Here is a 22,760-nt window from a genome sequence, read left to right on the forward strand (position 1 = left end):
GGGAAAGCCTCAGAGGAAATCAAAGGAGAAGAAATTAGGATAAAGTTTGATTGGCAACTTACCGGGATTCTATTGAAATTCTGAGGGATGAAGGAGAAGCTTCTCTTCGTTCTGCTGTGAAGACTGTGGGCTTGCGATGGTGGGTGATCCCCTTTAGAAGCGTTGCAGATAGCCCTCCAGAAGCAAGATTGATGTGTGAGCCTTGATGGAATGGGGTGAACAATGGATATCGGCAACGGGGAGATGCTCCTGCAGCTCTGTAGGGGTCCGGCTTACAGAGAAGGCTCCATAGGGAAAGAAGCCTTGTTCGGTGTTTGTGGAGCTTCCAAGCTTGAAGGAGGAGAAGGCAAATGTGGGATCGGAGCGTGCCTTTTTCGCTGAGATTTTCCTGAGGAGAGCTAGAGCCGATTGAAATCCTTCATGAAAGAGGGGTGCGGGGGTGAGAGGCGGTGTCTTGAGAGGAGGGTGGAGTGGTCCTTTTAAAGAGAAGGAGGAGGGTTCGGGAAGAAGGATCGTTGGAGATGAGCGGAGGAGGAGGGAAATGGGCAGAGGAGGTTAGCGATCGGCGGAGCAGAGAGAGGGAGAGAGTGCCATGGAGGGGGAAGAGGGTTTTGGTCATGGAGGGCTCGATGGGGAGGGGAAGCCAGAAGCTTCGTGAAGGGTGGTCTTTTGCCCTTTCCTTCCTTACGAAGGTTTTTCAAAAACCCTAAAAAGAAAATTTGCAGGGGGGGGTCCCTTTGATTTTCAAGTTTTAAAAAAAAGGGGCTCTCTCAAAATGGTTTTTCCTAAAGGTGGTTTTTATATATAAAAAATGATTTTCAAAGAAAAAGGATATTTTTAAGAGGTTTTGAGCTCCACATTTTCTGATTTTTTTTTTGTTTTTGTGTTATTTTCTATTTTTTGCATTTTTTTTAGAATAAAGTCCTAAAAGTTTTATGAGAAGACAAAGATTGAAACTAATTTTTTGTATTTTTGCAAAAATATTTACAAAAGGGAATTTTTCTGAGATTTAAAAGTTATTTCGAGAAAATTTCTTCAGAAAATGGGTTTATATCCGGATTTTTTGGAAATATTTGAGGTTTATAATCTCCTATTGAGAAATATAGGGTCGTGGATCCAAGAGGATGCCAGATGAACTGCCCGAGTCATTCAAAACCATTTTGGGTATTTTCATAATTTTACTTTGAAAATCGGACAACGAGGCTCAGATTTGGGTTTAAAACACTGGGTTCGGATCTGGAATTGAATTTGAGTATATCCATATGGAATTCAATCCAGAAAATCTGAAGAACGATTGAAATTTAGCTTTGGTTTTCTCAGAAAATGGAACCAGGGGCAAAAAGGTTATTTTTACAAAACTTTGAAAAATTTGGGGTGTTCACAAAAAGATGTAGAAGAGTCGGGCCTTTTAGGGTGATGCTACCTTTAGCACCAGAAGATTAAGCACAGAGCATGATGTTGCAATTATGTTACATGAACATCCATGAGACTTTTCTGCAAAGAGAATGAATTTTCACCCACTTGTTTGTTTCCATAGCATCATTTATTTACTCTTTCTACCATTTTAGGCCATATCCTTTTTTTTCTTTTTGAATGAGATCTTCAAATAGTGAGATATGTGGTTAAACTAAGTTACTTCACCTCTATCTTGACTACTAAATTCCCAAAATATTCTATTTCTATCAGGAAAAGAAAATGTTCTCAGCATTGCTTGTTTGCATTCTGAAAGTAACTTTATTTGCAGAGTACTTATTGCATATGAGAATGGTGTCCTTATTCTCTGGGATACTCGTGAAAATAAAGATGCTTTTATTAGAAATAGCACAGATATTCAAGTAAAGGGTGGAGAAGGCAATAATTCATCAAGTGCTGTTGGAAGTGATAGCCTTTGTGATCCTTCAAAAAATGATCTAGAGGAGAAAGAGATATGCTCTCTCTGCTGGGCTTCTACAGATGGATCCATCCTTGCTGTGGGTTACATAGATGGAGATATTTTGTTGTGGAACATTTCAGCTATATCCGCTAGAAAAAGTCAAGCACAGGCATCATCAGCTGATGTAGTTAAATTGCAGCTATCTTCAGCAGAAAGAAGGCTTCCAGTCATTGTCTTACATTGGCGAGCTTGTGGTAATGTGATCCACAATCATGGTGGGCAGTTATTTATTTATGGAGGTGACGAAATAGGCTCTGAAGAAGTCTTAACGGTGTGTATCCTCTTTTTTCTTTCCTGAGTTTTGGTTGTCTTCTTTTGGAATGTTATAGTTTTCTTCTTGTTTCTTAGTGCATTATAGTGTTTATTTACTTGCACTGAATTATTAAGTTAGGTGCTCGCTAATTGCGGTTCTAAACAGAATGTTCTCCTTAGGCTTTATTTTGTTACTATGATCTGTCTTTTATCTTTCAACCCCTATTGCTGTGTAACCAGTTGTCATTCAAATAAATACTTTTGTATTGCATTTTTTGCAACCTTTCTCATAATTCTGAAAATAAATACTGATGCCAGTGTGATTCATGTTATCAACTGTTTAAAGTTTAAACATTCCTTGTAATACTTAGGAATTAGGATAGTAAACAATGAAAAATCAAAACTTTAGATTCTAGTGAGGTGAATTTTCGTATCAACTAGAGGACCTCCCATGTTCTTTGCAAATTTGATCTACATTTTTTTGGTTTTCCCTTTTGCTGGCTAGCTAAAGTCAAGTGTCATGTTTTAGGAGTTCTTCACTGGTTTTCATGTGGACAAATGCCCATTACATATGCTAGCAAAATGATGTACTGCAATGTCCTAATGCATGTGCTTAAATCACATGGGTTGCCAAAAGATGAATGCTCTCTCTCTCTCTCTCTCTCATATAAATCTGCCGGTAAGATCAGTAAGGGTGTGATCATACCAGCACTAATGTACCGGGTCCCATCAAAACTCTGAAGTTAAGCATGCTTGGGGATGGGTGTGACCCCCTAGGAAGTCCTGGTATTGTTACTAGTGGCTAACTTTTGAGCTTCTCTCTCTCTCTCTCATGCATGTGTCACATAGGCACATAACAGTAAGTGGTACCTAGTTGCTGTTCAAAGCTCAGATAAAAAAAGGCCATATTTATGTGAAACTTTGATAAATCCAAAGCTTCTAATATGATTTAAAATTTTATAGCATTATATTCAAATAAAAAATAGTACCTTATTAAATTTGTTATAGTGTTCAGATTGCATCTTATATTATTGCTAGATTAATGTAATCGTGTTTTTCCTATGCAAGATGACATGGAGATCGTTGCCTCTTTTCTTCTACAAAGGCTATTTGTGGCCACCTGCAGTAGAGAAGCAATTGTAATGCTTTTTTCTTTATTTCATCAATGAAAAAATTGACTGCAAAGCTAATGTTCCCAATAGACCATATCACATGATAGGCAACAATTGTTAGGATAAAAGCAAAAAGTAGGTAACATAAGCAAATATATATATATATATATATATATATATATATATATATATATATATATATATATATATATATATATATATTATGGGTTCTCAAGTGGTAGCAGGTGCCTTCAAGCTGGTGCAAAACGATGGGGATTTTGTGCGCTCAAAAGAGTACTGTTAAAATGTATTGTATAAGATATATATACATTTATATGTATATATTTATGATGTAATTAGTAATGCCCTCTAGGGGCATTTTAGTCTTTTTCTTTTTATGTAATAGTAGCTGCCCATTAGGGGAAGCATTGTAATTCTTCTTTTCTTTTTTCTTTGTTTTGTCCTTTCACCAAAGTGAAAGGACATTAATGTAATTGGCTCTTAGAGTCGTTGGGTTAGCTCTTAGAGTCGTTGGGATGTCCCAACGACTATATTTATAGTCCTTGGGAGCTTCCCAAGGGCTTTTAGAGCCCTCTTGTGGCCTATTTAAAGTGGTTTCTTGCCTCTCCCTTTAATGCTTGTTCTAAGCATTTTGGTAATAATATTTTTATTTTTATATTTGTGTTTTTGCTCTCTTTTGGGAGATTTATGTGTTAGCCCTTAGTGGCTCTTTGTGTTTGGCCCATCGGTGGCTTGTGTATTTGTGGATGTGTGCACTTGTAGCCCTTTTGTGGCATTGTGTTTGTGCACTTGTTATTTCATTATATGGTATAAGAACCGAAAGCTCTTAAAGGTGTGTGGATTTGAAAAAAAAGGTGTTGAAAGCTCGGATTGTGTAAAGAAGCTTACGGTATGTGTACGTCAACTTAGGACATTTCCTCTTCTTCTTGCCTCTCTATCTCTCTTTCTCCTCTTCTTATCCGCAATGGCTGATAAAGAAATTGTAATAGAAGCTGCAGTCTCTACGTCTTCACCTCCCGATAAGGTTTCTTGGCTTTTAGATTTTGGAGCCTCATTTCATATGACTACACATATCTCTTTGTTTTTCGAATATTGCACTAATTCAACGCAAAATAATGTTTTTACCACTGATGGGTTATCTCTTAATATAAAAGCTATTGGGAATTTCAAAAGTATTTCAAAATTTTCTATTCCAAAACTTAGATTTGTGCCAAAATTAAATTTAAGCCTTCTCTCAGTTTCTCCAATTACCGACCATGGGTGTAGTGTCTCTTCATCTAAGCAATATTGGGTGCAAGATCTCTAGTGCAGGAAGCAGATTGGGAAAGAACATAGAGAATGTGACCTCTGCATAGATTGCCTTTTGTTTTCAAAAGATAATTTTTGTTATAATGTTCAAAATGTAGACATAGTTTTGTGGCATCAAAAGCTAGGATATCCTAGTTTATCAAAGTTATCCCATATACCACATTTGAACAAATTTTGTAATGAAAATTTTTATTGTGAGTATTGTGTTCTTGGCAAAATGAAAGCTCTTTCCTTTCCCCAAAAAACCTTTTCTTCTAAACAGTTTGAATTAGTGTACTCGGTTGTATGGGGACCTTCCTTTGTCTTATCTAAAGGTAGTTACTCTTATTATGTGATATTTGTTGATGATTATACTAGATTTTCTTGGATATACTTTTTTAGGCACAAGTATAAAGTTTTTGAAGGTTTTAAAAAATATCATAACCTTATCAAAAGTGAGTTTAAAACTGAAATTTGTATCTTTGGCTCTGACTTTGGGTGAGAGTTTATGTAAAATGGGTTCAAAACTTATTTTGAAAACAATAAGATTTTACATCAAAGATCATGTGCCTATATGTAAGAAAGTGAAAAATACACTACAACAAATGTCTCTCAACAAGTTCTCACAAATACACCATAAGAACCACAAAGGTTCACAAAGAGAACTCAAGAATACACACTACCCGAAACGGGTATAAAAAAATGAAAAATAAACAATTTTATTGATTTGGGATAAAAACCCAAAACAAGAGTAATTCTTTACAAGGGGAATAGCCTCATATTTATAGAGAGGTAGAGAGAAGCCTTAAGAGAGTTGTTGGACTCTCCAACGGCTCTAATAGAGTCGTTGGGGAGTCCAACCGCTCTCTTTGGATTTACCTTTTTGACGTCAAAAAGGTACCTTTTTGACTAGTCAAAAAGGTAAAGCCAAATCAGTCCGATGATGGACTGGTTTGGCTAATTCTAGTTGTATTTTAACTAGAATTAATTAAACGAAAAATCCTAACTAGAAAGGAGATAAAACATTACTTGTCTATGAGATTACATATGAGATATTATATGAGATTACATATTTTAATGCATATACACCTCAACAAAATGGATTAGCTGAGAGAAAACATAGTCACATAATTAAGACCACTAGAACTCTTTTAATTTAAAAAAAATGTTCTTAAACAATTTTAGGTTGAAGCTTGTTTGACTGTTGTGTACTTTATTATCAGACTTCTTTCATATAAGCTTCAAAATATTTTTCCTTATGAAAAACTCTTTAAAATCTCTTCTGGTTATCTTAGATTAAGACATTTTGGATATAAGTGTTTTGTTCTCACTAACAAAAATGACCACAGGAGGATTTTTGTAACGAGACGGAGTCGAACTGGGAACAAGAGGCTCAAGACTAACAGACTCTAATAGAAAAGGAGGAATAAGAAGAGGGAATAAATCACCTTGACTAACATGTATTCTCGGAGAAGTACTAGAAAAATATGGGATAGACTCAAAAAAGGAAACATCCGCACTGACATACTCTCTCTGGGATATGGGATCATAACAACGATATCCTTTTTTGTGCTTGGGATACCCAACAAAAACACATTTTATAGATTGGGGTGACAATTTATCTCGGTTGGGACCATGTTTATGCACAAAGCACACACAACCAAACACCTTTGGTGAGATAGGGAAAAGAGGAGCTTCAGGTCTGAGAATTTGAATGGGAATATGATCCCCCACAGAGGTTGAAGGCATACGGTTTATTAGGTATCCTGCAGTTAGAACCATGGTTGCCAGTTGAGGAAGTGATACGGGAAGCGGGAGCGGGAAGCGAGGCACTTTCAAAATTTTAGGAAGCAGGGAAGCGTGGGACCACTTAGGACCGATTCGGGAAGTGTCTCGGAAGCGACCTAGGAAGCGTCTCGGAAGCGAGGGGGAAGCGAAAAAAATAAAAATAAAAAATAAAAAATACAAAAAAATTGAAAAAAACAGGGGAAGCGAGGAGGAAGCGTGGGGGAAGCGTGATGGGAAGCGCACTTCCCATTAAAGGGAAGTGTGTCCCCCATTAAAGGGAAATGCGCTTCCCAAAAAAGGGGGACGCTTCCCCCCACGCTTCGGAAGCGCGACGTTTCGCGCTTCCCCTTTTAGCTAGGCGCTTCCGGTAACCCTGGTTAGAACCACATCTCTCCAGTAAGACGCAAGCATATTAGACTGAATCATAAGGCAACGGGCAACATTTAGAATGTGTTTATGCCTGCGCTCCGCTACTCCATTATGTTGCAAGGTACGAGGACAAGAAGTCTGAGGTTGGATCCCAAGATTTTTGTAAAATTATAATAATTCAGAGGATTTGAATTCAAGCGCATTATCAGTGCGAACAACTTTGACACAAGAATTAAACCGAGTTTTTATTTCAATAATCAAGGATTTAAGAATAATGGGAGCTTCAGCCCTATCTTTTAACAAGAATACCCAAGATAATCTGGAAAAATCATCTACAATGACTAAATAATAACGACACTTAAAACGACTAGGAATTCTACTTGAACCCCAAACATCAACATGAAGAAGATCAAACAAATTTTGACTTGAAGGACTCTGACTGAACGGAAATGAACTCCTATGATGCTTCCCAAGCTGACATGCTTCACACAGCAGAGTTGTGGATGACGAGATGTGAGGAATAACTCTACGCAATTTAAGCAACGGAAGATGACCAAGACGATGATGCCAAAGCAGCGGACTAGAAGAGGACTCAACTGCGGAATGAACAAAGCCAACTGCTTGGTGTAGATAATAGCCTCCACCTTCCTCATAGCCTCCACCAATCGTCTTTCCTGTCAGCAAGTCCTGAAAAGTGCAACAGGCAGGATCAATTATTACTCGACAATTCAATTCCTTTGCAACACGACTAACAGATAACAAATTTTAAGGGAATGAAGGAGCATGGAGAACATTTGATAACTGAAGAGTAGGGGAGATGGAGATATTTCCCTGGCCAACAATGGGAGAGGAACTCCCATCAGCAAGAACAACCTGTTTATGATTAGCAATACTATTCAACTTTGAAAAATCACATTTATTTCCACACAAATGGCTAGATGCACCGAAATCAATAATCCACCTACTACCTTGGCAAGATAATTCATCACCTGCAGAGCATGCAATATCAGCCACGAGGGAACTAGACAGAATATGTGCCAAAAAATCATCATACTCAGCACGAGTGAATGTAACCGAATCACTAGGAGGAATAGTGGGGGACTCAGGTTTGGCCACTTGTGTTGTAGGAACAACTTTAGCTGAAGATGCGGGAGATCGACCATTCTTGTCAAAACATCTATCTTTTAAATGCCCAAATCTTCCGCAGTAGGTACTCTGGAGCTTGCCTCGTCCTCTCGAGCCTCGACCACGTCCACGACCTCGAGAATTATGAAAACCTCGGCCTCGACCATAGGAAACGGACAGAGCAGAGGTTTGTGATTCTGATTGAGATGAAGGAAGGGACATGGCAAGCCTTCTTAGTCGATTATATGCCTCAGCAAGAGTGAGAACATCTGAACTTTGGCAACTGAGAATTCAGTTGACAAGCCAGTCAGGAACCGTGCGACCATGGTATGCTCCTGGTGTAGTTTTTGTTTGTCATAACATAATGGTCTATGAGCATTTAGTCTCTCAAAAGTTGCCTTCACGGAGGCATAATACTGGGCTAGAGTTTGTTCTCCTTGCTGCAATTTATAGATCTCCAGTTCTACTTAAACAATACGACTAACATTAGTTTCTTGAGAATAAGTATCTTGCAAATTATCCCACATTTGTTTTTCAGAGGTGTAGTAAATAAGCCCGTCGGCTATGTGTGATTGCACACTATTCATAATCCAAGACATAACAATATCATTGTCCTCTTCCCATGTAGCATACATTCCAGTTTTGTCCGTAGGCTCATTTTCCAACAAAATGTGTTTTCTACGATGCCCTGAAACAGACATCATGAACGTACGTGACCATCTAGCATAGTTAGTCTCTTACAGATGATCCATATGAAAATGGATTTGCAAAGGCTTTATAATCAGACACAGTTTCAGTCTTTATGTCTGACCTCTGCATTTCAACCATGGAAATACAACCACACGCAACTACCAACTGCTGAAAACTCGGGTCTGACGTGCACACCAACTACCAGTTCGAGAAGCCGACTCTACCAGATTTTAATCATACTGATAAACTCTTAAAAAGCTGCGACAAGATGCATACTACAACCAAAAAAATATATTATTCGACAACCTGCATACCACGACTTCATCTTCAGACATTTTCGACATCCACGCAACCATCAACAGCCATACCTGCTGCTACGTACCATTGACACAGTCAGGGTCTCTCTGCGCTGCGTGCACATACCTGCTCCATTGACTACAACTTCAACCGTATTGAGTCTTGGCTGCATCACCATCAATCAACCTTTTTTTTTCTTTCAGACCTCGACAGTGGTCATGAGGCTGCTGTGATACCCAGATCTGTCTTCTACACGGCGGTCCAGTCACGACAGAAGCAGTGACGACCCCAGCGATAGCAGCGGCGACAACGACTTTCACAGCAGTCACGTCACCTGCACACGGAGGCGACCCCAACAATACTGCAGAGACGTTTTCAGGCAGCAACGTCTCGTGGCGGCGGCTGACCAACATCGTTCGCATCACCTGCGCACGGAGGCGACCCCAGTGATACTGTAGAGGTGTCTTCAGGCAGCGACGTCTCGCGGCGGCGGCTGAGCAGTGTCGTCGTCGGCAATGTTAGTCACCCAGGGTGGGTGGCTCTGATACCATGTTGAAGTCGGCTAGGGTGACTACCTGAAAACAGAAAAAGAAAAAGAAAGAGAGAGGAAGAGAAGAATCGTATTTTGCTAATTAGGTCTAATCTCACTTAAATAGAGAGATTAGACTAAAACACTTTATTTACAATAATACCCCTGACCTCTTGAGTAGTTACTAAACTACCCATATGCAACGGTGACTGCTTCTCAACACACACAAAATATGGATTTGACATGAGATTTTTCTCTATGTTGTGTTGTTTCAATTATTGTCAATTGCAGCTGGCTGTCATATCATATGGATGTTTAGATTGTTTTTCTAAAAGAAGTTATGCTTATGTTCTTATGGAGCCCTCTGTTGTGATCATTGACTTTGGTTAGTTGAAGAAGGCTTCCAATGTGGTGTTATCATACCTTTGTTGCATATGAATAATGGGATTATTGCCTTCTGTTGTCGGGATGTGATTTTGTGATCAACGGGTAATGTTGGATTCATTTGGCTAAGAAACTGTTCTGGCCATCCTAGATGTCCCACCCTCACATCTGGCTAAGTGGCTATGTATGTCACAGCCATACTTTTGTGTGTAGAATGTGTTTCCAAGTAAAAGAGTGTGACACCTTTGCATTAACACAGTTGGCCAGTGTGTCACATGCTCTCTTTAGCTAAGATAGCAGTTACATGTGCATCACATATACCACAGAAATCACTTAAGAAATTCTGCTGGATTTTTATTTTATACATGTATACATATATGTACATTTATTGATCTTTAGTGGCAGTGTGTAGAGTTCTTGCTTTTTATGCCTTCTCTTAGGTCTTCTATTCCTAGGTTCACTCTTTTCAGCTAACACGATGAGGCTAACTCTTTGCTGTGGCTTGAGAATGATAACGGGTTACTCTGTTGGAGCTATCATCATCATTAACTCTTTTTATTTGGTTCCCCCCACATCCAACTCTGACCTGTCATTGTGCCTTGCAACATGAGGTGTCAGAAGTGTTTTGTTGACCACTAAACTTTATTAAGTGATGTGTGAATTGATGATAGTATAAGCATAGTCACAAACATCTCTGAGATTTTGAAAATCTCACGATATTTTTGCGATATATTCAGGAAATGTATTATTCCCGATTATATCGCGATATTTTCAAACTCTCGGAACTTATGAATATATCACGATGTTATTGCGATTATTATTTAAAATCATTGACAAAAATTTACAAAAGGGCAGTTTCGCAACTTTGGCTCTCTTTGAAATCCGTCCCTTCCATAATGAAATATAAAAAGGTTTCTACGTGGACACCCATCTTTAGATAGCAATTTTGTGTTTCCAATGCATAAAGAGACAAAAACATTAAAAAGAAAAGAAAATCTGGCTATGTGCCAATCAATGTAAAGGCATCCTTTGTGCCTTCTCAATGCCTATTTGGAAAGGAGAGTGGCCTCTCCTAAATAGAGAAAAGAGTGGTCTCTCTTTTCTCTCTTGATCGATATGGAACTATTCCCTCCTCTCATTCGAAAACTTGAATTATTTTGCTTATTAAATTTCACCCAACCAACGTAGTTATTAATTACATAATACTTACAAACATGTTATAATTTTACTTTTAACATATAATAATTTTCATTACGTATTTATTTATCATGTATTATAATATACCGAGATTTTTCCAAGAAAAACAAGCTTTCTTAAAATCTCCCGAGATATTCACTTGCCGAGAAATTCCCGAGAACGATATTTGTGACTATGACTATGAGTACAAGCCGATACATGTGTACTCATCAGCATCCAATCACCTGTACAGAATACTGTAAGATGGGATGCAACAAATAATATAGTTCATCACAAATAATTGCACAACAAAAGACATGTCCAGTCATCTGGTCCATCGTGCTTGGTTTCACTTATGTCCCTTTTGTCCGCAGAATCTGTGAATATTTCATTTCATTGTGTTCAAGTGGTTATGCTGCAATGGTTGCTCATCTTAGGATTGAAAGGTTGCTTGTACCAATTCAAAACATTTATCAGACTGAAGAATAGCTACTGATCGGCAGAACTTATGGGAATTAATTTGGTGCTTTTCTCTGTGTTTTAATTTTGTAGAGCTTGTATACATCTGCTTTTGTTGCTAGGAGTCTGGTCATATGTGCTCTCTTAAGCATCCAAGATTTATAATTGAAGTTCCTTAAATTTCAGGTTTTGAGCCTTGAGTGGTCATCAGGATTGGATAGTCTAAGATGCATATCTCGTACAGACCTTAAACTTCATGGGTCTTTTGCAGACATGATTTTACTCCCAGTTATTGGCTCAATGGACAAATGCAGCAGTGCAGCTCTTTTTGTGTTGACAAATCCTGGGCAGTTGCATACATATAATGAGTCAAGCTTATCCATGTTAGCATCTTCAAAGGAAGGGATGCCTTCAATTTGTGCAGAACCATTTCCCAGTCTAATTCCTTTGGTCGATCCATCCATTTTTGTGGCAAAGTTTTTTCCACTGCCTAAGGGTGGAAAATTATCTCAAACATTTGCTGAGGTAAAAGAGAATGATGTCATTCACAACCACGATTCACAACCACGATTTTCTTAATTATTTATGACTATTTTAGTTTCGTTCTGTTTATATAGGTTGTCCTAGCACGGAAAACTGCACAAACATCTTTCCAGAAAACTATTAAGAAGTGGCCCTTGAGTGGTGGTGTTCCCAGTTCATTGTCCTTGGATGGGACGTTAGGAGTTGAACGTGTGTATGTAGTGGGATACCAAGATGGTTCTGTACGAATGTGGGATGCTACTCTTCCATCATTGTCTCTTATTTTTGACATAGCTGGGGAGGTGAGATTCTTATCATGGTCATAACTCTACAAACAGTTCTTGTTTTGCCCTGGACCTACTTAAAAGTAACCACATCAATCTTATAATAAGCAGATACAAGGTGTCAAAGTTTCTGGCACCACTGCTCCAGTATCTGCCTTGGACCTTTGTTGCATCTCTGGGAGTCTGGCTGTTGGAAATCATTCTGGATTGGTTGGTATAGTTATTTTCACATCTTCCAGTTGAGTATATTCCTCTATAACCTTTCTTTTTTCTTCAATTTCCCTTTTCTTCCTGATGCAGATTAGAATCTACAAACTCTTGGGAAACTCTAATGATAGCAGCTGTCATTTTGTGTCTGAAACAACAAATGAAGGTGCTGCTTTCAATGATATACCTTTCTGAATGTTTTCTTCGGTTCTTCCTTTTTATGGTATCTCTCACTTTCTGAATAAGAGTTTCTTTTGCTCCATGACCATGATTCATGTTTTTCACATCTTTATGATGACCTCATGGACATCTTACACATTTGTCTAGAACTGATATTAATTGATTGCTTGATGTGTATGAACTTCTTGAAAAGGTTTTGAGATATCCTTTTATGCAATTTATTATTTGTTCCTCATTTTATTTCCAGACTCGTTCTATCACTTGGGAATTTCATGCCAAAAATAACATTTCTTGTTTTCTGCCTATAATTTCTAGAATAGGTTGGCAAAATTTTGTCTTCAGTTCAGGGTTACCAGAAACACTATAGTACTCAGGGACGACCCGAAATGCGTTTCCGAAGTGCGAAACGCGTCGCTTTTGAAACGCGGGGGGAAGCGACCCTTTTAAATGGGAATCACACTTCCTATTATGGGGAAGCATGCTTCCCATTTCGTTTCCCACTCGATTCCCGTTCACTTCCCAATATTAGGAAGTGATTTATTTTTTTTTTTGGGGGGGGGGGGGCGGGTTGAAGCCTTTAACAATTTTTTTTGCCCAATATCGGAAAAACTCGATTCTTATTGGCTTCCCATTTGAATCCTAGGTTTCTTCCCCTTTGTTTCCTCTTCGCTTCCTAGGTCGCTTTCGGTCCGCTTCTCTTCTCGTTTCCTAGACGATTCCCAGTTCACTTCTAAGTCGTCCTGCGCTTTTCGCTTCCTAAAATTTTAGAAGTGCCTCGCTTCTTGCTACCGCTTCCCACTTCCCGCTCCCGCTTCCTCGACTGGCAACTCTGGTTCAGTTTGTAGCTTATACTTTCTACATGTCTGGTTTTTCATTCTTATGTCTCTGTTCATTTTCCTACTTGTTTTATGTATGTTTTTTCCTCATACTGAGTTCTAATTGTTTTCCTTTTAAAGAAGTGTGACAGGAATTTATAGTTCCTGTTAAATCTTCCAAAACATGTTTAATCCCGTACATTGGGTGTTGCAGATGCCATTTCCTAGTCAGTTTAAGGACACTTTTATTGGATAACTTATGGGTTTCATTCAAGGTTTTAAAACCCGTGACTCGGAACTCGACTCGTTCTTTATTGACTCGTGACTCGGTGGGTCAACTCGGTGACTCGGACCGGGTTTTGTTAACTTTTGATTTTAAAAGAAAAACAATATATAATTTGTCTGAAACCATGTTTTTGAGTAAACATAGTCTCCAAATGTCTATAAGAATATAAAAACAATTGCAAAGAGCTATAGAGGTTTGCTTGAATAATTGAATTTGATATCTATACAAGCACTTTGACTAATTCATGACTTGAATTAGAGGATTTGGTCACCATGAGTTCAGTCTGCTACTACCTAAGGTTCCTAAAATGGCCAATCATATATGCTAGCTTGTTTTAAAAGTTTTAATTCTCTCTCTAACAAATCCATAAATGTAAAACAGGGATATATGTGCATATTGAAAGTTTACAGAATGCCCAATATCAACATAAATAAGCAATTTTCTCATGTATAAAACTATGCAGGAAATATATTAATGGCACAACTATAAAAAGACTACTAATATTTGAATATGTACAATGCTTGTTCACATAACAAATGGATGATGAAACCTAAATGTGACTTCCCATAGGCATCCAAAACTCAAAAAACTGTAATTTGAAACTCAAAAAACAAATTTCAAACATCACAAAACTCGCCCGAGTCAGGCCGAGTCAAGCCGAGTCAAGCCGAGTCAGCCCGAGTTTTGGCAAACCGAGTTTGCCTTGCCGGGTTGACTCGCTGGAGGGGCGAGCCGAGCCGAGTCAACGAGTTGACTCGGCGAGTTTTAAAACACTGGTTTCATTTTCTTTACTATGCTCAGCCTCCTTTTTTTTAATTGAGGACCAAAACATCCATTGTCATCTAAATTTTATTAAATTATGTTAGTTTTTTTGGTTTCATTGTTCCTCTAAATGTGGAGCGTTTTAGAACTCTCTTAATATATTCAGGTGGATAAATATTTTGATTCCCATTCTAATGAAATGCTACTTTTTTATCTCCCTTCATGCCTACGTGGACTTTATTTATTGTTGAACATTGGAATTTTATGAATATCTTCTATTGAGCCAATTCATGAACCGTGTTGCCTTTCTATGACTATTGTTATGGAGTAAATGGCATTTGAGAAGCAAGGATATATAATGTGAAGAGCGTTTCCTATCAAATGAAATAAAAATTGGTTTCTTTCCTTTTTTCAATTTTGTTTTTGCCTAGAACTATGTCCCAGTGACACACCCTATGTTACATGGACACTCCATATGGGGTGCAGTACCCGTGTCAACATGGTTACGGGTACCGCACGACGTGCAGGTACACCGTGGGTCAGGTCCAACCCCGACCTGATCCAAAAAATGGTGGTGTTTGAACTTTGACCTGTGGTCAAAGTGGTGGGACCATTTTGGTCCCCCCTCACCACGATAAATCCTCTCTCTCTCTCTCTCTCTCTCTCTCTCTCTCTCTCTCTCTCTCTCTCTCTCTCTCTCTCTCTCTCGTGGTGAAAAGGTTATTATTGTTTGAAAATAAAAAATGTGTTCTAGTGTCCTATTTTTCCAAAAAATTTTGAACATGAGTCGTGTCATGGGTTGTACCCATATCTTTATGACATTGGCCTAGAGTCAGAGGTGATAGGAGGTATATTCATGGGTTTGTTGTAGCACAAGCTGGGTCATCGTGTAAGTGTAATGGACTAACTTTGTTTTACTTGTCAGTGTGTGGTTACTACTGATTTTAGCTGTTTTCAATCATCTCCCCTTTTCATGCATGATTCATTATTACCATGATAAGGGAGAAAAACTTCCCCTTTTTTGTCCACGAAATCTATAGTGCAATGGGTCACATGTGGAATATGGATGTACTGTGTTTGTGTTCTGATTGATGCTGAATTTTATCACCCACAAGAGCTGTATCTTCTGAACAAGTTTTTTTCTCATCTCTTGAGTGGTCACAGTGGCAATCTATGTAGCATAGACACTGCAATATGGGTGTTGTACCCGTGTCGACACATCACGACACGGGTGCAGGTATTGGACACAGTGCGGGTACACCCTGGGTCGGGTCCCACTCTGATCCGGGTCAGGTCCAACCCAGACCCAACCCAAACTAAGTTTTTTTTAGGGTTTTCTCTCTCTGGGTTTACCCTTCCTCTCTCGTCTCGACTTCCCTCTTCTCTCTTTCCCTTCTCACTCTCTCTGGTTTCGTCTTGACTTCCCCCTTTCTGTTTTTTTTTAGAGAGATAGAGAGAAGAAGAAGAAATGAAGGAGAAGGAAGAAAGTGGTGGAGAGGGAGAGAGGGGGGAGGAGCAGTGGGAGATGTACCGTACCTGGCTTCTTCTCCTTCCTCTTCTTCTTCTGTCGGTGCTGGAGAGAGAGAGAAAGAGAGACCGTAAGATGGATTCTCTCTCTCTCTCTCTCTCTCTCTCTCTCTATATATATATATATATATATATAGCCGTGTCCCCATACCCGCAATTTTTGAAATTGTCGTACATTAGGTACCCGTACCCATGTGACATAGGTGGCAATCAAATTTCCTGGTTAGCAATTAGTGCATTCTATGTGGATGCTATGGTATCTCTATGGCATGAATATAGTATCTGGGCTTTTGTTAACATTAATTTTGATCATTTGCAGGTTTGTCTTTTTTTATCTGTTTTTGTTCCAAAAGCATAAACTTTAGTAATGCATTAAAGTCACACTATCATGGATTTACCAAGTGTAGCCTGATACTTGAGTTTCAGGAACCCATGGATTATTTAGAATTCTTTACTGCACAAATTGACTTCTCTGAGTAATTTAAAAGTTAGATTAGGGAGCATCATTAGCCTGCCATTTGATTTTTGAGGTCAGAAGGTTTTTACTAGGCTTGAGATTTTAAGGCAGGTTACTAGTTTTGTCTTCAAGTGTTTTTTTTTATGTTGCGTGTTCCGCTGGAACAGTCAAGCAGCATATGTATTTGGTTCTCCCTAAAAGGGCATTTTGATGCACCTTTATTTGGAAAAGTAAGATAAGTTGTAAATTCACATTGTGGTGTATGACACAAGGTTCCTTCTTATCTGGAATTTTGGTTTGATAAACAAATCAGTCTCAGCTAGATTTGGTCTGATAAAAGGGCAGCTAGTCTGTATATTGGTGTTTGTATCCATTTAATCTAAACTGAAGTGTTGTGAGATCCGAATCCATCCCCCCCCCCCTTCCCGATTTCTACTTAAACACCCGCAGGGGGGGTTTCAGTTTAAGAAAAAACTGAAACCCCCTTGTGCTCCTTCTCTCTCCCGAACCCCCCCTCGCTCGACTCTTGCACGCCGGAGCCTCTCATTGCGCCGGCCAACCTCCCGCCTCCCTGCTCTCCCTCTCTACGACCTCCCTTCGCTCTCCCCTCTACAGACCCCCCTCGCCCGACATCACCCTTCTCTTGGCTCTTCCCTGAGCACCCCGAAAGCCTGAACCTCGACGTCGGTGGAACCTGAACCCTCAGGTACGCAGCGTCGTCTCTCTCCCCTCTCGCTCGTTCTCTTCCCCCTCTCGCCTGCATTTTCCCTCTCCCCTGTGCCTTCGTCGGCAACCTCCAGCCGACCCCGAGCCCCTTTCAAGTAAGCTCCCTGCTCCTCGTCTTTCTCCCTCTCCCTTTGTCTCCTCGGTTCGCAGGGGAGGGCGTCGCCCCCTCCCTGCTCTCTCTCACCTCGATTGCAGGGGAGGGGCGTCGTCCTCCTCCCTGCTCCTTCTCTGTGTGTGTCTCTCTCTGTTTCAGTTTCGCAGGGGAGGGGCGTCGCCCCCTTCCCTGCTCTCTCTCTCTCTCTGTTTCGCAGGGGAGTGGTGTCGCCCCCTTCCCTGCTCTCTCTCTCTCTCAGGTCAGTCGGCAAGAGGGCATGCCCTCCTGCCGTCACCTAGGCTTTCCGGCAGGCAGGCAGGCAAGGGCAACGCCTTTGCCGTTTCCTCTTTCTGTCCAGCGGGCAGGGACGCGGCCCCTGCCCTCCCTTTCTTTGTCTGGCCGGCGGGCAGGGGCGCAACCGCTGCCCCCTGCCCTCCCTTTCTCTGTCCAGCCGGCGGGCAGGGGCGTAGCCCCTGCCCCCTCCCTCCTTTTTCAGCTGGTGGGCAGGGGCGTGACTCCTGCTCTCCCCTTTTCCTTTTCAGGCCAGCAGGCAGGGGTGCAACCCTTCCCTCCTTGTTTTTCGGCCAACGGGTAGGGGGCGACGCCCCCCTGCCTGTTTTTGTTGTGACCAGAGGGCAAGACCGTCGCCCCATGCCTTCCCGTGTTTTTTTTTTCTTGTAGGCAGGGGTGTTGCTCCCTTGCCTCCACCCGTCCTCTCTCGCAACTAGTCGGGCCCGACCGAGCTCGACTAACCTCAGGTCCCTACGACACGAACATGACACCCAACACGTATTTTTTTTAAAGCTTTTTCCTTCGTATTTTCGCAAGGCGACGAATACTTCTGCGGAACAGACTCCACACGTGCACCGAGACACAAGCCACTTGAGACCTACGCTCAGAATCGTCAACGAATCTGACAATCTTCGAGGTAGGGGAAAGTTGCATGAAGAACAAAGAAAGGACAATGCTAAAACTTGTAAATAAACATAATTATATATATGTACGCTTTTAACTCAACGACGCAGTTTTGCGATCCTTGTCTTTTTGGCTTTATATCATTTACTTTGCTGTTGCGCTTTTATGTGCACAGGCTTTTGCTTGCACATTTATTTAGCTCGTTGTGTGGTTTCGTGCATCGAGCCTTGCTTTATGTCATTTACTTTGCCGTCGTGCTTTCATGTACGCACACTACTGCTTACGCATTTATTTAGTCGAGGTACAGTTTCGTACCTCGTGCACTGCTTACACATTTATTTAGTCGAGGTACAGTTTCGTACCTCATGCACTGCTTACGCATTTATTTAGCCGAGGTATGGTTTCGTACCTCGTGCATTGATTGCACATTTATTTAGCTCGATGTGTGGTTTCGCACATTGAGCCTTGCTTTATGTCATTTGCTTTGTCGTCGCGCTGAAATGTGCACTGGATTGCATTATGTAATATATATATATAATTCATACATGGATACAATCGTGTAAGACATTCAAGCGCATATTCGTTCCTACCCTGTATCATGTTTGCGCTTTTACAAAAAACGTGGATTTACGCATGAGTGCAAAAATGTTAAAGAAAAAGGTTTTCTTGCGAGAATCCAGCATTTTAAAAATGCGTAGTTTTGAAAAGCAAGTTTCGAATACTTGAGGGTTGCTTAATTGCAACTAAGTTTTTCTTTTCCCAAACCAGTACGATAGGAGGAAATGTTTTACCTTTGGTTTAATCTCCGACATCACCCGGATATCTTCGGATGGGAGCATGGGAATGTGTGTGGTTGGGGTTTCTTCTGAGAAACCCATACCCCTTTTATCGTAAGTTGTATCGCAAGACATGCGTCGCATGTTTGATACTACGATAACTGGATGAGAGATTCGTGGTGATCTTGTATCATGCAAAGTGCACAATGGTATAAAAATGTTTTGAAAGATCAATTCATGTCAAACTGAACTAAAATGGTTACATCATTTATTTCACGAAACAATTGAGCTGGGGTTTCTTTCTGAGAAACCTATATCTCTCTCATCGTAGCGGTACTATCAGACATGCACGGAATGTTAGTACTACGATGATTGGATAAGAGGTTTATGGTAACCTCAAAGCGTGCAAAACGCACATTATTGAAATCACATAATGGTGATAATTCGCATTCACAAGCAAGATGCTCGAGTTAGTTTTAAAGACCAGAGCATGTCAAATTAAACTAAAATGGTTATATCATTTCTTTCACAAAACAATAAAGCTAGGGTTTCTTTCTGAGAAACCTATACCCCTCTCATCGTAGCGGTACTATCAGACATGCATGGTATGTTAGTACTACGATGATTGGATGAGAGGTTTATAGAACCTCGAAGCATGCAAAATGCACATTGTTGAAATCACATAAAGGGTGATCATCGCCTTCACAGGTAAGATGTTCGATTTGGTTTGAAAGACCAGAGCATGTAGAATGAGTCGTCAGTTAAAATAGAAACCTGACGTATCCATTCGCCTCTTGTTTTCGTAAAGGGAGATGATGGGACGGTACAAAAACTCTGATGGACAGGTTGTTAACAACTACTCCTCGAGCAAATGACTCGGTGTCCCCAGTCATCGGAGTTAGGGGACGTGACTACTAAAAATTATCCTAGGTGGTAGATCATATTGACTTCTGCAGAAGTTGAATGCATCCCTCGCTACGAATTCCTCTAGGGAATTCCCTCTCAGTCACTTGTAGTCCCTTTAGGAACGGACTCAGCTAGTTGTTCGGGGTATAAAAAATGCATAGCATAACCCCCGAACAGTTTCAGTTGTTTCTACGTTTCGCTCATGCGCGTACCCTCAAGACAGCTAATATCGAAACAAAGTTATCATGTTCACTTTACTTATTTCGACTTGCACACCGCGAAAGGAATGAGGTATGTATTAGTTGGGTTCTGAATCATGCTCATTTTGTTCATTCTTCGAAGGCGTCCTATAATATAGGAACAATAAAGAAACAAGATTAGTATGCTCATTTCTGCATATTCTGAATTACATATCATGTATGAAATAAAATATGTGTTAGTTTTGTCTTAAATTGTTATACTTGTGCACCTATCAGTTTTTCATGAAACTGACCCGTCTTATGGGTACAAGTGATAATTAGGTTGGAACGACAAACGATGACGTGATGTTATCAAGATGCGGTGTTGTGAAAAGCGTTGAGGCATAGCGAGGCGCTTCACCAAAAACCGAGGCGAGGCGTAAGCCTCGAGGCGCAAAGCGTAATTCTCATTTTTTTTTGAAAACTTTAAAAAAATTATAAAAAAATATCTAAAAATACAAATAAATAAAGAAATGCTTTATTGATGAAATAACAACCAATAAGAAATAGAAAATCTCAAATAAGTACTAAAAAATATGAGATTAACATATAAAGGTAACTAAAAACTGATTATATAATTGGAAAACATATGAGATTAACCAAAAAAAGTTAAAATATACTAAGAAACTTATTACATAACTGAAATAACTAGAAAATATATGAGATTAACCTACAAAAGTTAAAATATATGAGATTATTCTAAAAAATATGAGATTAATATATAAAAGTAACTAAAAAAATGATTACATAACTGGAAAATATATGAGATTAACATATAAAAGTAACTAAAAAAATGATTACATAACTGAAAAGTATATGAGATTAATCAACAAAAGATAAAATATACTAAGAAACCGATTACATAATTGGAAAATATATGAGATTAACCAACAAAAGTTAAAATATATGAGATTATTCTAAAAAATATGAGATTAACATATAAAAGTAACTAAAAACTGATTACATAACTGGAAAATATATGAGATTAACCAACAAAAGCTAAAATATACTAAGAAACTGATTACATAACTGAAATAACTGAAAAATATATGAGATTAACCTACAAAAGTTAAAATATATAAGATTATTCTAAAAAATATGAGATTAACATATAAAAGTAACTAAAAAACTGATTACATAACTGAAAAATATATGAGATTAACCAACAAAAGTTGAAATATATTAAGAAACTAATTACATGACTGAAATAACTGAAAAATATACGAGATTAACCAACAAAAGTTAAAATATAGTAATATACTAAGAAACTTATTACATAACTGAAATAACTAGAAAATATATGAGATTAACCTACAAAAATCTTTTTGATTATGTCTAAGAAGTCTTGTTGTAAAAAAAAAAAATCGCCTCAGGCTTGCGCCTTGAGGCACAGAGGGCCGCGCCTTTTGCGCCTCAAGGCACGTTTTTTATAACACTGTCAAGATGAGATTCTTTACCTGACGTTTCGCTCCTGAGGACATTTTTGTAATTTTGCATAAGGGTTTCCTTAAAAATTTCTCATTTGTATAAACTCTAAATTATTAAAACTGTATTTTTTTAATCTATTTGGTTTTGAATGTACGGAGTTTCAAATCCGTTGTGTAAAGGAAAGGTTTTGCAAGTAATGCGCCCAAGGTCCGTTGACTTTTTATTTCAAAAATACTATTTTTTGCTGAATTACTATTTAAAACTCTGATAAAGGAATGATTACAAGGCTTTCAAAATTTTCCTAAAAAGTTACAAGTCCGGGATTTTGAGGGTGTTACACAGGTTGGTTCTATGCCCTTCTGCCATGTGGATAAAAGAAAAACTTGTACATACCTCTGTTTAGATCAAGCTCATCCAAGTTGAGCACTACTGTTCCCCTCCAGCTCTTAATGCAAATAAAGGAAGAAATGTTGTCTTTTTGTTCTTGTATGCTTTATATGCTGTAACGATGATGCCTGACTGTTTTCTTGGCAGTCCACCCCATGAACTCCAGAAATGAATTTCAATGTGTAGCATTATTTTCTCTTCTTAAATCGCCGATTCGAGCACTTCAGTTTTCAACTTCTGGAGGCCAACTTGCTGTCGGATGTGAAGATGGTCAAGTAAGAATCAATTATTAAGATTATTATCTTATTTAGAACTTCGTTGTTTGGTAAAAATACATAATTTGCTGTCTCTTGAGATCATTTGGAATTGAATATATTTCTGTATTGTCTGGATGCAGGTATTGATGTTTAACATGCAGTCATTTTCAGTCATGTTTCGTAGAGATTGCTTAGGTGGCAAGCATTCATCAATTGTTTCCATGGCATTGGAATGTTTGTGTCCAATAAGCAATGTAATAGATAATTCAGAACATCCAGAGTCTAAGCCTTTAGAGCAGGACTTGACTGAGGGGCTGAACTGCCTCTTTGTTGCTGATAGAGATGCCAATATCATTGCTATTAGCGCATCCACTGGTGACATGATAAGCTCGCGACTTTTTCACCCTAAAAAGCAGTCTTGCACAATTTCTATGCATATTTTGGGCAAGTATTTTATTTTATCATCTTGAAACTGTTACATGATCCTTTCTTTCGATGAGTTGTGGTTGGATATTAGTATCCTGAATGTTTAACACCATGTGAGGTTCTGTCTAATAAGCAGTGATGTTT

General features: G+C 39.1%; 1 protein-coding gene across 1 annotated transcript in view; it reads left to right on the top strand.

Annotated features, from left to right (window-relative positions):
* LOC149822094 (uncharacterized) overlaps window positions 1–22,760 on the top strand; it is an 81,118-nt gene that overhangs the window by 53,062 nt on the left and 5,296 nt on the right. Inside the window, exons 8-14 of the mRNA XM_089980217.1 lie at window positions 1,745–2,204; window positions 11,609–11,947; window positions 12,040–12,246; window positions 12,340–12,438; window positions 12,529–12,601; window positions 22,081–22,208; window positions 22,331–22,634. Of these exons, the coding sequence (XP_089836343.1) occupies window positions 1,745–2,204; window positions 11,609–11,947; window positions 12,040–12,246; window positions 12,340–12,438; window positions 12,529–12,601; window positions 22,081–22,208; window positions 22,331–22,634 (1,610 nt within the window). The remainder of the gene's footprint in view (window positions 1–1,744; window positions 2,205–11,608; window positions 11,948–12,039; window positions 12,247–12,339; window positions 12,439–12,528; window positions 12,602–22,080; window positions 22,209–22,330; window positions 22,635–22,760) is intronic.

Source organism: Nuphar pumila, chromosome 11 (genome assembly GCF_984573655.1).
Source record: "Nuphar pumila chromosome 11, dmNupPumi1.hap1.1, whole genome shotgun sequence".
Classification (NCBI taxonomy): domain Eukaryota; kingdom Viridiplantae; phylum Streptophyta; class Magnoliopsida; order Nymphaeales; family Nymphaeaceae; genus Nuphar; species Nuphar pumila.